We start from the raw sequence: 15104 nt of genomic DNA, 5'->3' as shown, positions 1-15104 counted from the left end.
ATTGGCTGAAATCCTGTTGAGTAGCTATGCTTGCGTAACTCAATGTTATGTAAGCGATAGCTGTAATAAGACCAAGGTGCTACTCACAAAGCTCTTTCGCAGGGAAAGGCAATCTGAATCGTGAATGGAAAATAAACACTAAAGACCCTGTTCTGGATTATTGTAGATTCTATCTGAGTAACATGTGGCACCACCAGGAAGGCTTTTTACATGGTGGGTCTCTATGTGTTCTTGGACTAAAATTCCTAGAAGCCTTCGCCACTAACTGTGTTGGCCAGGATTCTTAGGGGTTGTAGTCCAAGAACATCTGGAGACTCGAGGTTGGAAACCACAGACCTAGAGGATTAGTGGGACTACACAGGAGAATATAGTTTTTCTGGAAACTACAGGGGTGGACAACCACCAGAGGTTAGATGGACAGATATCCCTGGACTTTAGAGGACTGGTTCCATGGCCCCCATGCAGTGTTTTTCATATAAATGAGCTTAAAGCCCTCTTGCCCCTTCTAGCAGCCATTTTTTAAAAAAAGAAAGTTTAACTAAGTTACTCTGGTAACAAATAGACATCGAGTGTGGTTCCTTCATCAGTGGTGTTACGTGCTGCTGATAGGTAATTAAAAAGTACTGTGTCTTTGCAATAAAGATCTTTAATGACTTTTAAAAAGAAAAGCATTTTATAAATACTTAGTATGTTTCTAGCTCTTCATCTTGCTTTCCCTGTCTACGTAGTATACAACTTCAAAAGCAATGGGTTTTGCAGGACAGAACCTTTGGCTACCCAGGCAAATTCTGTATGTATGTGGACAGATTTCATGTAGTAATCAAGGGAGAAGTACATGTGCATAAGATTTCTACACAGAATAGAAATTCCACACCATCTGTTCCAGCTGTTGTTCAGCTGCATTTATAGCAAGCAACTGCTTTGCTTCTTTAAAAGAATTATGTGTGTATACAGTCACAATGACTACAGAAAAGAACCAGCATAAAATGTGCGTAAGAAAAGAGGCGTAAATAACATTGAATGATTTAAGGCCAGGGAACAGTTGTGCCATATATATGTGGACAGGTATCTGGGGTGTGTGTGAGTGTGTATTTGCTTGGCGAATGCTGCCTGTCCCAGAAAGAAGCATCTTTTACACAGGTTCATAGAATAGCTTCCTGTTACTTGTGTGTTGAGATGTTTGTAGGATTTTTCTCTTTGGCAAAGGAAAACAGATTCTTGCATGCTGTGCATAACTCTCTCTTTCTCTCTCTGTGTGTATGTGTGTGTTATGCACAGATGTTGGGGATTACTTAGTATGCAAGGTTGCAGTGAGAAATCCATGGCTGATCTAAGCACTGCACTTTTGCACAGATAAATGTGGCTTATTTCCTATATGTAATGCCATATTTCATAGATGATTAATAGAAGAATGTTTGGACATGGTCACAGTCTCTCAAACAGCATCTGAATTAAAAATAATAAACAGCGAATGACACATAGGCACAGATAGTGCATCTTATTGTTGTACACTGCCCAGAGTCACAGTAGCCGCCTAGAGTGGTCGCAATGACCAGATAGGCAGGGTATGAATGAATGAATGAATGAATGAATGAATGAATGAATGAATGAATGAATGAATGAATGAATGAATGAATGAATGAATGAATGAATGGACAGTCTAGAAGTCCAATAAATAATAAGTCTTCTGTGGTTTCTCATCCCTGAAGATCTTGCCTACATTTGCAGAAATCCTGTTCATTTTATGTTCATTGGCATAGTGCATCATACATCTTGATGGCGTATTTCTGCAAGTAAATAATTTGATATACACATTTGCCGTTGTGCGCTGGGTTGTGCAGTTCGGTGTGCAACTGCAAATGGCTACTCTTGTCATGCATCACCTTACTGAGTTGTCTTCAGATGATTTCCGGTTGAAGCCACAACACAAGGAGAGTTTAGCGGCCCTTTGGGACGCTTTGGAAAGAGGGCAGTTACCAGTTCTGCCTTTGACCAAATGCTTAAGACAAAGTAAGCCTGGCAGATCAATGTGAGGGCTGATGGTTTGAAGGAAAGTCAGAAATGCTGGTGGTTGGAGCAGAAAGGGAGGCAGTGTCTCAGGGTTCATAATAACTAACTGGAAATAGCTAGGTGCTCAGGAGAGATGCGTTGAGAGTATGCATTCTGCTCTCTCTGTCAGCTGGATGTGGAAGATAACCATTACTGTCACCTCCCGTGTTCATATGTTCTGCCTACCCAGACCCCTTGGAGCTCTCTACGAGCCAGATTGATTGGAGACTGTGGTTCTGCCTCTTCCTTCTCATTTATTGGAAGTAGCTTTTGGTTTGACTTCGCATTACAGACCCATAGTTGGAAACAGACTGGCTTTGATGACACAGACCTGTCACTTGCATTTGGCTAACATTGCAGCTCTAACTTCTTAAGTTGTGGTAATTCACCACTGAAATTTGCACCAGTTGTGTTACACGATTGTGGAAATATAATAGGATTGAGGGCATTATATTGACAGCTATTCATTCATTCATTCATTCATTCATTCATTCATTCATTCATTCATTCATTCATTCATTCATTCATTCATTCATTATTTATGAATGAATGAAAAGGTTTCCGTAGTTTAGTGAGTTTTGTGATACAGTGAGCAGGTGTACAGTATCGGAAAGGACATATATGGCACTCTCATCATAGCAGTTTTTAGCCGAATGATATTACCAACATTGTCATCTTCTTCATGGTGTATGTGAATTTACGCATATGTGTGTTTCTCTGCCTGCACAAAACTCCTTGGAACATATAGATCTTAAACAGAAAGACTTCAGATGGCTCCCCATGCATTATTTTTCTGCAGTTGTTCATTAAATGTTTCTGTATATATACAGAAGTGTATTTCTCTCTCTGCATACAAAACATCCCCTTCGTGGATTGCTGCCTTGTCATGATGAAGGTGCTTGAGTAATTCAGAGAAGCTATGGGATATGCCATGCAGGGACACCCAAGATGGACAGGACATAGTGGAGAGTTCTGACTAAATGCAGTCCACCTGGAGCAGGAACTGGCAAGCCACTCCAGTCTCTTTGCCAAGAAAACTCCATGGACAGAAACAAACGGCTAAAAGATACGATGCTGGAAAATGAGCTCCTAAGGTCGGAAGGCGTACAACATGCTACTGAGGAAGAGCAGAGGACAAGTACAAGTAGCTCCAGACCTAATGAAGTGGTTGGGCCAAAGCCGAAAGGACGCTCAGCTGCGGACGCGCCTGGAAGTGAAAGGAAAGTCTGATGCTGCAAAGAAAAAAATACTGCATAGGAACCTGGAATGTAAGATCTATGAACCTTGGGAAGCTGGAGGTGGTCAAACAGGAGATGGCAAGAATAAACATCGACATCCTGGGCATCAGTGAACTAAAATGGACAGGAATGGGCGAATTCAGCTCAGATGATTATCGTATCTACTATTGTGGGCAAGAATCGTGTAGAAGAAATAGAGTAGCCCTCATTGTCAACCAAAGAGTGGGAAAAACTGTACTGGGATATAGTCTCAAAAATGATAGAATGATTTCACTACGAATCTAAGGCAGACCTTTCAGCATCACAGTAATCCAAGTTTATGCACCAACCACCAATGCTGAAGAGGCTGAAATTGACCAATTCTGTGAAGACTTACAACACCCTCTAGAACTGACACCAAAGAAAGATGTTTTATAGGGGACTGGAATGCAAAAGTAGGAAGTCAAGAGATAAAAGGAACAACAGGAAAGTTTGGCCTTGGATTTCAAAATGAAGCAGGGCAAAGGCTAATAGAGTTTTGTCAAGAGAACAAGCTGATCACCACAAACACTCTTTTCAACAACACAAGAGGTGACTCTACACATGGACATCACCAGATAGGCAATACCAAAATCAGATTGATTATGTTCTCTGCAGCCTGAGGTGGAGAAGCTCTATACAGTCAGCAAAAACAAGACTTGGAGCTGATTGTGGCTCTGATCATCAGCATCTCATAGCAAAATTCAAGCTTAAACTGAAGACAGTAGGAAATAACAGTGGGCTACTCAGGTATAATCTAAACCAAATCCCTTATGAATACACAGTGGAAGTGAAGAACAGATTTAAGGAACTAGATTTGGTGGACAGAGTGCCTGAAGAACTTTGGATAGAGGCTCGTAACATTGTAGAGGAGGCAGCAACAAAAATCTTCCCAAAGAAAAGGAAATGCAAGAAAGCAAAGTGGCTGTCCAATGAGGCTTTAGAAATAGCAGAGAGAAGGGAAACAAAATGCAAGGGAGATAGGGAAAGTTACAGAACATTGAATGCAGACTTCCAAAGAAGAGCAAGGAGAGAAAAGAGGGCCTTCTTAAATGAACAGTGCAAAGATATAGAGGAAAATAATAGAAAGGGAAAAACGAGAGATGTGTTCAAGAAAATTGGAGAAGTTAAAGGAACATTTTATGCAAAGATGGATATGATAAAGGACAAAAATGGTAGGGACCTAAGAGAAGCAGAAGACATCAAGAAGAGGTGGCAAGAATACACAGAAGAATTATACCAGAAAGATCTGGACGTCCCGGACAACTCAGATAGTGCGGTTGCTGACCTTGAGCCAGACATCCTGGAGAGCGAAGTCAAGTGGGCCTTAGGAAGCATGGCGAACAACATGTGGAGGTGATGGCAATCCAGTGGAACTATTTAAAATCTTAAAAGATGATGCTGTTAAAGGTGCTACTTTCAGTATGCCAGCAAATATGGAAAACTCAACAGTGGCCAGAGGATTGGAAAAGGTCAGTCTACATCCCAATCCCAAAGAAGGGCAGTGCCAAAGAATACTCCAACTACCGTACAATTGCACTCATTCCACACGCTAGCAAGGTTATGCTGAAAATCCTCCAAGGTAGTCTTCAGCAGTATGTGGACTGAAAAATCCCAGAAGTACAAGCTGGATTTCGACAGGGCAGAGGAACTGGAGACCAAATTGCTAATATGCACTGTATTATGGAGAAAGCCAGAGAGTTCCAGAGAAACATCTACTTCTGCTTCATAGACTATGCAAAAGCCTTTGACTGTGTGGACCACAACAAACTATGGCAAGTCCTTAAAGAAATGGGAATGCCTGACCACCTTGTCTATCTCCTGAGAAACCTATATGTGGGACAGGAAGCAACTGGATATGGTTAAAAATTGGGAAAGGAGTACGACAAGGCTGCTTATTTAACTTATATGCAGAATACATTGTGCGAAAGGCTGGACTGGATGAATCCCAAGCCGGAATTAAGATTGCTGGAAGAAATATCAACAACCTCCGATATGCAGATGATATGACTGTAATGGCAGAAAGTGAGGAGGAATTAAAGTATCTCTTAATGAGTGTGAAAGAGGAGAGTGTCAAAAATGGTCTGAAGCTCAACATGAAAAAAACTAAGATCATGACCGCTGGTCCCATCACCTCCTGGCAAATAGAAGGGAAAGATATTGAGGCAATATGTTTATTGCTGGAAACCGCGCTGCGCAGTGGCAAACACATTAGATGGTGTGGTATCAAGATAAAATAACTAAATAATAATAAATACACATTTTTGGCTGTTCTTGCCACTCGCTGCTAGCCCAGCTTTGTTGGTTTAGGGCTGCCTTTCTCTTTGCCATTTACTTTGTGTTTGTTCTTGGCGTTCTTTGATCTCCCTGTGGTTTAAATCTGTTTGGCTGTATGCCATTGGTTGCTGTGTTGGACATGATAGTACCATAAGTGATTGGAGAGAGACAGAGAGACAGAAGGTAGAGTGCCAAAGATGTAGAGGCACAAAGAACAGGCTGTAGGTAGGACACATGGAGACACAAAGCACAGGCATTGAGAGTGGTTTGGCCATGACACAGAGGAAGTGCTAGAGGAGAGAAGTGAGCCCGTGCAAAGGAAGATGAGGGGAAAAAGGGGGGAACCCCAGGCACAGGAAGAAGGAATATTTGATAGGTCAAGAATGGAGGGAGAGGGCAGAGAGATAAGGATGCGGTGATGTTCATTTACATCGGCATTTGTAGGAGCAGATGGTACCTTTTATTGAATATAAAACAAAAAACAAACTGAGCTTCTGATTATGTGTCACCTTCTGCAAGGCTGTACATCAAGTTCTTGTGGGTAGTTCCAGACTTATGTTGATTTCCAGTTCCTTGTCAGCTAGCAGTTCGCAATTTATGGCCCATCTGTTAAAACAGAGGATAGTCGCAGACAATCTGGGCCACCTCTCCTTCTCCTTTTCTGTCTTTGTGAAACTCGAAGAGTTTGTCTTCAGTTGGGGAAACCAAGACCACGAGGCCTTTTCTTGATTTTTTCCATTAGCCTTTGTGTAGCCTTTGACTTTGTCTGCCTTAGTCTTATGGTTGGAATTGGTGTCCTTCCTATAGGGCTAGAAGTCATGCCTAGGGAACCTGTTGAAGTACAGTTAGTTCCCCACTTAGCTCTGAGATAGGTCACCATGTAGACTATAAACAGGACCTCATTTGTAGAACCCATGTTTGTGCATATGAATGTCTTAGATTTGATCCATGCTCAGGTAAAGACTTGATGGTAACTCCTTTTGAGGGCTAACAGTATGGGTCGCTAGTATCAGATTGATCTTGCTCTAAAACTGGAGCATGGGTTTGAGACTGTCCCTTATGGAGAGAGATACTTGCTTTCTTTGGGCTAGAGTGAGAAGGATAGTTTTAAGGATTATCCTTCTCTACTGTCAGAAGGGTAGTGTTGACAGAAACGGCACTTTTAGCTGGATTTTCATTGACTGAGTCTGTTGTTTAGGAGAGGCTCATGTGACTTGGCCTAGATTTCTTTTGAAAATGACTGCTGTGGAAAAAGAAGTTCTGCAATTAGGGGTATCATGTTTAGTTGCAACTTTTGATTTTTGTGTGTGTGTGTGCACCCTTTATTGTTAGTTGGACTGTTAATGGATAGTATACCCTTAAATGTATTGGTGTGCTAAATGTTTATGGGTTGAACCTTACAGATTCTGCATTTTTCTAAACTTTTATATGCTTTTGGAATGAGCAGCTAATGAACTGTTTCGAAAAGCTGATATTCTTTTCCGTTGTGTTATCTAATGGTTGTTACTGTCCTATTATAATGCCATTTTTAGACAACCAATTTCTTTTCCTCCCACAAATCAATGCATTGAGTACATTAAGTGCTGCAGTTTTACTTGCAATTTATTGCGAGACCTGGGAGGAATGGATGAGGGAGGGAAGGCGGTGAGGAGCGTGATATATGAATGACTGTACGAAATATGCAAATAAGCCTGTTTCTGTGATGGCCTGACTTGCAGCTTGGTCTCTGGATAATCCTCAGATGTCAGATTTCCGTAAGGCCAACATGTGACACGCAGCTTTGCCTCACAGTGAAGAAGTCTGCTTTGCTGGTATTAAGAGGCTAGCTGTAGTCTGGGCAGCTTCTGTCTTTTCAGGATGTTTGCATGCATCTGTCATCATCATCTACTCATCTCCTTCTACAGACCTTTCTGTGGACAGAGACCTCACAGGAGATCTTTGACGTGAATGCTACTTGCGTCTCTCTCGACTCCTCTTCCTCTTTAATTAAAAAGAAAAGATTGCTGTCCGCAGCGACTAATTCCCCAACGCCCCCCCCACCTGCTTTTACAGCAATGCCCTCCCGGGGTTGAGAGCGAAGTACCACCGAAAAGCTGCATGAAGGAGTGGCAAGCCCAGAGTGAAAAGAGACTCTACTCTCTCGTAACATGAACAATAGCCTGCAAGTTAACCTGCCCAGGAGCTGGGCCAGTTCAAGTGGGTCCCTCCAGGAAAAGTCTGAACACTCTTTCTTTCTTTTCTACTACTACAGGATGGAGGATGAGGCGGTCCTGGACAGGGGGGCCTCCTTCCTTAAGCATGTCTGCGACGATGAAGAAGTAGAAGGTAAGGAATCGTTTTCTCTTTTCGGAGTGGAGGGTTGAGTGTATGTGTATTGTTATTGGTGTTATTATTATTTTTTAAAATGGAGCAAAGCATCTTTATTTGTGTGTGTGTGTGGTGAAGAGCCAGAGAGACACGGTATCCCAAAGAGCAGGTGAGATTTGAGTAGAGCATCAACTCATGATGAATGGAGAGGGGTCTTTGAAAAAAGAAGAAGAGAGAGTTTTATATTGAAAATGTCTTTGATATGCCTCCCTTTGCTCATCATGACCACATTTATCTCTCTGTGCCATTAATATATTCATGTATTTAAACATTAATATGCATATTTGCTATTTGTTCAGTAGTTAAGGGTTTGAGCCAGGATTGAGAAGATAGCATACTTAGCAGCGCTTACGGAATCACAGCTGTGTGTGTGGCTGATGCCGCCAGCAGCGCACGCTGAGAACCTGACGCTAAATGAGGCCGTCAGGGCTGGCTTCAAAAGAAGGACATGGAAAGCCGGTGGAGGGGGGAGGCTGCCTCTAAGAGGATCACTTTTTCTGTGGGATTCTTTCGGGACAGGAAATGACTTTTTGTGACAAGAAGCTCTCTCTTTACTCTCTCCCCTTAAAGTTCATTGAGAAGAAGAGCAGAGATGTTTTTATTATTATTTTTTTGCAAGGGTTAGCCTAGAAGCCCCCTGCCCCCTTCTGAAGAGGCTAAATAAAGTTTTTCCATTTGTACCTCACACTTTCCAGAATAGTCGTATATCAGGCGCTGCCAGATTTTTTTTTTCTCACATCATTGTTAGAAAGCTCCTGAATGGAGCAATGCAATTTATCATGTTCCCATGTTTTAGCTGCAGATTTACATTACGGTAAATTCCATTAAGCTTGGTGAGGACTTACTTATGTAGAAAGTTCTTGTAGCTTTTACCTTAGAGAGAATTAATTTTATACCCACAGAGAAGGCACAGTGTGCTGAAGACAATTCCATTGTGTGCGTGTGATTGTTTTTTTTTTTTTTTAAATTGGCACCCAAGAGTCTAACTTAATATTAATTTATCGATGTGGATTTTTAAACCTTCCGTTGTATATCATATCAAATGGCTACAATTGAGTGTTGTTTGGTAGACATTCGGATAGCATCTTCTAAAACCTTGTTTTAGAATATGCATTTATTATAAACCTTTTCAGTATCGTTGTTCCTCCCAACTACCTTCAGTTGTTTCAAAGCCACTGGCAATGGTGCGGCTAAAAAATATTGTAAATAATTGTAAATAAAATGCCTCAAAACATATACACTGTCGTAGGAAGATTAATATTTATTGCAATATAACTACACTGGTGTTCTCTCTGTCGTCCAAGAAATGCAGGTGCTATTCATTGTCTTTATCATGAGATAGGAAAAGTGTATGAACATAACTTACCTGAAGATACCAGATGATTGAGATGTTTTCCTCCTAGATAAGGTGGCAAGCTTAACTGTTTCAAGCAGGGCCCACTTGATAAAATGATCCTCAGTTTAGAGGGGGGAACAAACCTCTATGTTCTGCTCTTAGGAACAGAGCTTGTAAAGAACACGCTGTGTTAGAACTCTTCTCCAAGGAATCAAACTTTTGATATACTTTTTGTGTATGTAAAAAACACACACTTCGGTGAGCTCCTGTTGCATTCCTGTTCCGTTGCATCCTGTCCTGTCCAGGCACAGTTTTGCCAAATCATATCTTGTTTCCCAGAACTAATCTTTGGTTCAGGGTGTGATCATGAGTCCAGTACTCATGATTTTTTATTTTAATGAATTATTCCTTCTTCTTATCAACTCTATTGGGATAGGAGCTGGCTGCCTTGCTTATACATCTAGTGCTGGGTTATTATTGTCTTTGCCTTAGTGACAAAAATCATCAAAGCCAGTAAGTAATATATCCTCCTGGCTACTTGTAAGGAGGAAGAGAGTGTATTGCTACAGCACCCTTGTAAGTCTTTTAGGGCTGTTCTTATGCTATTCTTCAGTCTTGCATCTTATGTTTGAACCTAGATTCCTGGTGGCAAGGCACCTTATTGTCTTTTTTTCAGTGGCATCATCGCAGCACCTTAGAAACCCCTCCAGCTGACTAAGCACCACTTCAGTTGTCCAGGGAAACTCTTGCATTTCTTTGTGGTTCTGTAAGATATTTCAGGAACCCTTATGATGAGTCATCAAGATTTCTGGGAACTGTTGTTCAACTGCACCTGTTCTATAATTTCTCAGTTTTGGGGTGCTGCTAAGAGCCTCTCCTAGTGAGGAACAGTCCCAAACTGAGCACCTGCACTCTGATCATCATCACCATCACTCATCATCATCATGTGCTATCAAGTCAATTCTGATTTGCTGTTGTTGTTGTTGTTTAGTGGTTAAATCGTGTCGACTCTTCGTGACCCCATGGACGAGAACACGCCAGGCCCTCCTGTCTTCCACTGCCTCCCGGAGTTGGGTCAGATTCATGTTGGTCGCTTCATTGACCCTGTCCAGCCATCTCATCCTCTGTCATCCCCTTCTCCTCTTGCCTTCATGCTTTCCCAACACCAGGGCCTTTTCCAGGGAGTCTTCTCTTCTCATGAGATGGCCAAAGCATTGGAGCCTCAGCTTCAGGATCTGTCCTTCCAATTCTGACTTAGGGTGACTCTTTTCAGGGTTTTCTAGATAGCGAATGCTCAGAAGTGGTTTAGCCTTTTCTCTTTCTGGGGGTGTCCTGGGACTGTGCAGCTTGCCCAAGGCCACACAGGCTGACTTTTCTCCTTGAAGAACGCAGCGGGGAATTGAACTCTCAGCCATTCCTAAATGACTGAGCTGTCTTGCTTAAAGTAATGGCTGCCATCTCAGAAACTGGGCTTCTATCTGGTTAAAGCGCAGATGAAAAAGGCAGGCCTCTGCAGATTTTTTTGCCTTTTAGTCCCCCATCTGACTTTTTGGAGGGCCGTGATTTTGTTATTTCTTGGGAGACAGAGGCTCCCATTTGCTCTTAGCGAATCATGAAAATAATGCTTGTCTAGTTATGGTTATACGAATCCTTCCCTTAGTGGGGATCTGCTTGTGTGAAGGGGCATTGTCACCTGGAGAATTGGTCTTTAACTAACTTCTTAATGGTTTTGTAGAGGTGATTTGAGGTTGCCTGATAAATTATTTTGCTCAAACTACCTTTAAGAACCACCATTGTTTGTGTTCCCAGCAGTGATCAGACCACCCTATAATATAGGAAGATGCTGTTAGTTTGGAATGCACAGAAGGAAAAACTCAGTACCTACCACTCCATCCCTCACATTATGTCCCCAGATTTCCTGGTGTGTAGCTCCTCACAAAGGGATTATGGCTTTTCCCTTCCACTCCCTCTCATTCAGCCCTTTGCCTGCTGGCAAAAACAAACACAAAACAGAAGTAAAAAATTCTGCTCCCAAACGTAAGAGTATGCCTTCTCTGTCACTGGAGCTCAGGGCCAAAGAGAACCCTCCCTGTGGCTTTAAAATTTTAAAAAGAGGCGATCTAAATTTAAAGAAGGGAGTTGCTTTTCCCTGCCTAGGGAGGAAGCCAGGGTGTAGAGCAGAGTTGATGGACTAGATCCGTAATATTTGTCAGCTGGATGTGGCTCATGGCTGAGGGGTACTTCACCATTGCATTAAAACATTATCTTATTCTTGGTTTCCAAATGAAATGAAGAGGTCCTATCTCAGTCCTTACAATGTCTCTACTGAATCAGAGTAAAATTTTGTATGAACTTCCTGGACTTGTATTCGCGAAGGCTTTCACGGCCAGGATCTAATGCTTGTTGTGGATTTTTCGGGCTGTTTGGCCGTGTTCTGGTTGTTCTTCCTGATGTCTCACCAGTCTCTGTGGCCGGCATCTTCAGAGGACTGGAGTAGCACTGAACTTGGTTTTTAAAATCCCTGCCCACTTCTGTTCCTGGCAAAGGATGCCATGATGGGAGCAGGATTCCAGCTTCCTACACTTTCTGGAACATTCCTTTCTCAATAGGTAAAGTGGTCTTAAATTCCTAGCCTGTTGGAGTTTTCGATGTGTGTTGCAAGATAACCCAGTATTGCAAGGAATGGGAAACATTTTACAACTCCACCTTCATCCTCTTCTAGATAAGGCTTTGGCTCAAGGAACAAACTTTCCTGTGAAACGTGTGGCACCCTCTGTAACGTCATCGGGGAGTGGAGGACTCCAGATTTCTTCTTTGACAACTTAGTTACTGGAATTCTGGAGGAAACAGGAAGAGAGTCACAGGGGAGTTGGGGCATTAATTTTCATTCCTGTAACAGACTGATGGTTGTTGAGCAGTTTTTCAGATTGCCTCATGTGTAGTGTTCATTAAAACACTCTGCAAAATGGAAAATAGATAGGTATTCTTGCATTGCTAAAGGTGGAGGTTGGCACAAATTATTTGTAATTTTCATGTGCAGTACATTCAGCAGAGTACATATCTAAGACTTCATCTCAGTCACTGTGGAAGTTTTAGGCGAGATGCTGAAATTATAAAACACAAGGAATTACATTTTTGGTAATTACAGTACAATGCTGAATGCTACAGGGTTAAATCCTGCTTCTAAAGAGGTTTTATCTGAAAGGCGAATTGAAAATAAGTTCTGGATGTTACTGTATGAGATTTTGCAACAAGAAACCAGTGTTTTTAAGAGCCAATAAAAAACTTGACTCTTTAGGCAGGCCTTCCTTCCTGTCAATACTTGACTTTATTTTTATTATAATTTTCTGTTTTTCTATCTTGAACATTAGTAAGCAATGCTAATCATTATTGTTTTGAATAGTTTTTAACTGTTTTAGTTTACAATGTTTAATGGAACCTGCCCGGAGTAAATGTTGTCTAAAAGGGTGGGATAGAAATCTAATAATTAATTAATTAATTAATTAATTAATTAATTAATTAATTAATTAATTAATTAATAAATAAATAAATAAATAAATAAATAAATAAATAAATAAATAAATAAATAAATAAATAAATAAATAGGAGATTGGAGTTGGGGCCTTTGGCCCCACCTCTAACTCTGTTTATGAAATAACCTGTCCTATCAATTTAGCATAGTGTGCTTCTAACAGTAGGTCTGAAATATAGCTTTAAAAAGCTGGAAATTGAGTTTTCTCCATGGAAGACTTTACATTGAAGGGGCGAAAATCTGTTCTGTTTCGCTTCCTGCCCTTCTGGAAAGGTGTGCAGCCTGTATTTTGTTCTTGTCAGTAGATTGCAAATTGCTATATGATTCGATTTTGATCATACTAAGTACCTTAACTTTCAGATCTATTGTATGTTTAGTAACATGCCACATGCTTCTAGGGTATTAGCAGTTTCGTTTACCATTTCTTTTTTTGACTTTCAAAATCAGATACACATTTCATCAGAATAGTTATCAAAAGTGTTATGTGCTGTATCGGGCTGTGTACAACATATCTACTTGGGGGGCCTAGAGTGGTCATCTGACCAGATAGGCGGGGTAAAAATACAATCAATCAATCAATCAATCAATCAATCAATCAATCAATCAATCAATCAATCAGTCAGTCAGTCAGTCAGTCAGTCAGTCAGTCAGTCAATCAATCAAATTAAAATTAGTGCAAACTAGAGTTAAGATATGGATGCTAGTTAATACTAAAAGCATTACATCAACAAGAAATACAAAACAAATGGGAAACAAAATATATAGCAATTAGTCTTAGTCTTTACTTTTTTGCTTTTCTTTTGTTTTGTGTTCCTGGTTGCTATGCCTGCACAGACTAACGTGGCTACTGCTTGGAAAACAGCTAATATCAGTATGCTTTTGCATTCTTTTATTCCTGCAATAATAAATGCATATTTTTTCTAATTCTTTTTCTTAGTCCCGTTCTGTAATCTCCCTAACTAAATACCACTTGACAGTCTCTTATGCTGTTCAGAATTTATCTTAAATACAATGTATTTGGACTTTTCATACATTTCTTGATCTTCTGTGAAATGTTTCCCCTTTAATTATTTTGCATTCCATTGAAAAAAGGATACAAAGAGGCTAGTAAACAAACCGATGTCAAGTGTGGAGAGAAGGAATGTGACCCCCATTGATGAGAAATAGGGACAAAATTCATTTGTCTCAGTCTAGTAATTTGTAATGGACTAATTGGATCTGAATATAGATACAGGGATGTCTGTGATTCTGGGCTTTGAGGTGTTGGGATTCACACTGGAATTACAGATGTCTCCACTTGCGTTGCTAGACTTTCCATGGAATGTGCGTCTGGCGTCACATTCCAGAACACAACCCTAGTCCATATCCTATCAGAAAAAAGTGCATATTTTATTGTGGGAACATAATGGGTTTTTGTCCCTACACTTTTACATTTATATCATCCATCCTCATGATATTCTCTGGTGAGCTTGAAAAGACTGCTCACTGTGACACATAAGTAGGTCTTAGCAAAGATACTGTCTGACTGGATATTTCTGTAAGACCAACACAGTGTGTATAAGCTTGTGTACCTAAACGTGCTGTATATGAGACACTGCACATCAAGAGGGGCCTTGTCTGCCTTATTGCCTCATCCGAGGGACCGTGATCACTCTTTTTACTCCTTCCCCCACCCATTGAGACTAAGAATTTGTCCTCTCAGTAATGTTACATAGCCAGATCTGTTAGCTGAAGTGACATTCTTGTTTTTGTGATCCCTGATTAGCCCAAATGAGGCAGCAAAGGTGTCAGGGTAAGACTGGAAAAACAAAAGATATGAAAATTAAGGATAAACAACCTAGAATTGGAAGGAATTCAAACCCTTCCAGGATACAGAGTGTGGTGTGACGGATTTAGTGACAGACTCGGATTCGAAAGGCCTGTGTTCAGATCACTGCTCATCCCTGAATACTTAATTGAGACTGTAGAACTGGAAAAAAATCACTCTTTAAATATCTCAAAATTTAATCTCACCATTAAGCCATGCATGGTTGGGGATGTGTGTGAGTCCACTTTTGGTTCCGGTTGTGATGGAACACTGCGTGTGGCAGTGTTGTGTGCATGCAGGAGTGAAGTAGTAGGCACAAAAGATGGAGCCTTGGAGTCCAGCGGAGCTGAAAATTAGAGGGAACACCTCTTACCTTGAAAGCCCTATTTGGGTCTCTCTAAGTCGGTTCCAACTTGTCTCAGGTTTTAGACAAAAGGCGATCACTCCAACCAACCAAGCTTGCAAACTTTGTGTATAATA

At 41.0% G+C, this 15104-nt stretch overlaps 1 protein-coding gene across 9 annotated transcripts in view; it reads left to right on the top strand.

The window, feature by feature from the left end:
• SLC4A4 (solute carrier family 4 member 4) overlaps positions 1-15104 on the top strand; it is a 223198-nt gene that overhangs the window by 37918 nt on the left and 170176 nt on the right. For all 9 annotated transcript variants that reach the window (XM_073002084.2, XM_073002088.2, XM_073002090.2 and 6 more), the window contains exon 2: positions 7834-7907. In XM_073002084.2, the coding sequence (XP_072858185.2) occupies positions 7835-7907 (73 nt within the window). In that variant the 5' untranslated portion in view covers position 7834. The remainder of the gene's footprint in view (positions 1-7833; positions 7908-15104) is intronic.

Source organism: Pogona vitticeps, chromosome 5 (assembly GCF_051106095.1).
Source record: "Pogona vitticeps strain Pit_001003342236 chromosome 5, PviZW2.1, whole genome shotgun sequence".
Classification (NCBI taxonomy): Eukaryota; Metazoa; Chordata; class Lepidosauria; order Squamata; family Agamidae; genus Pogona; species Pogona vitticeps.
This window is presented reverse-complemented; position numbering and strand designations above follow the sequence as displayed.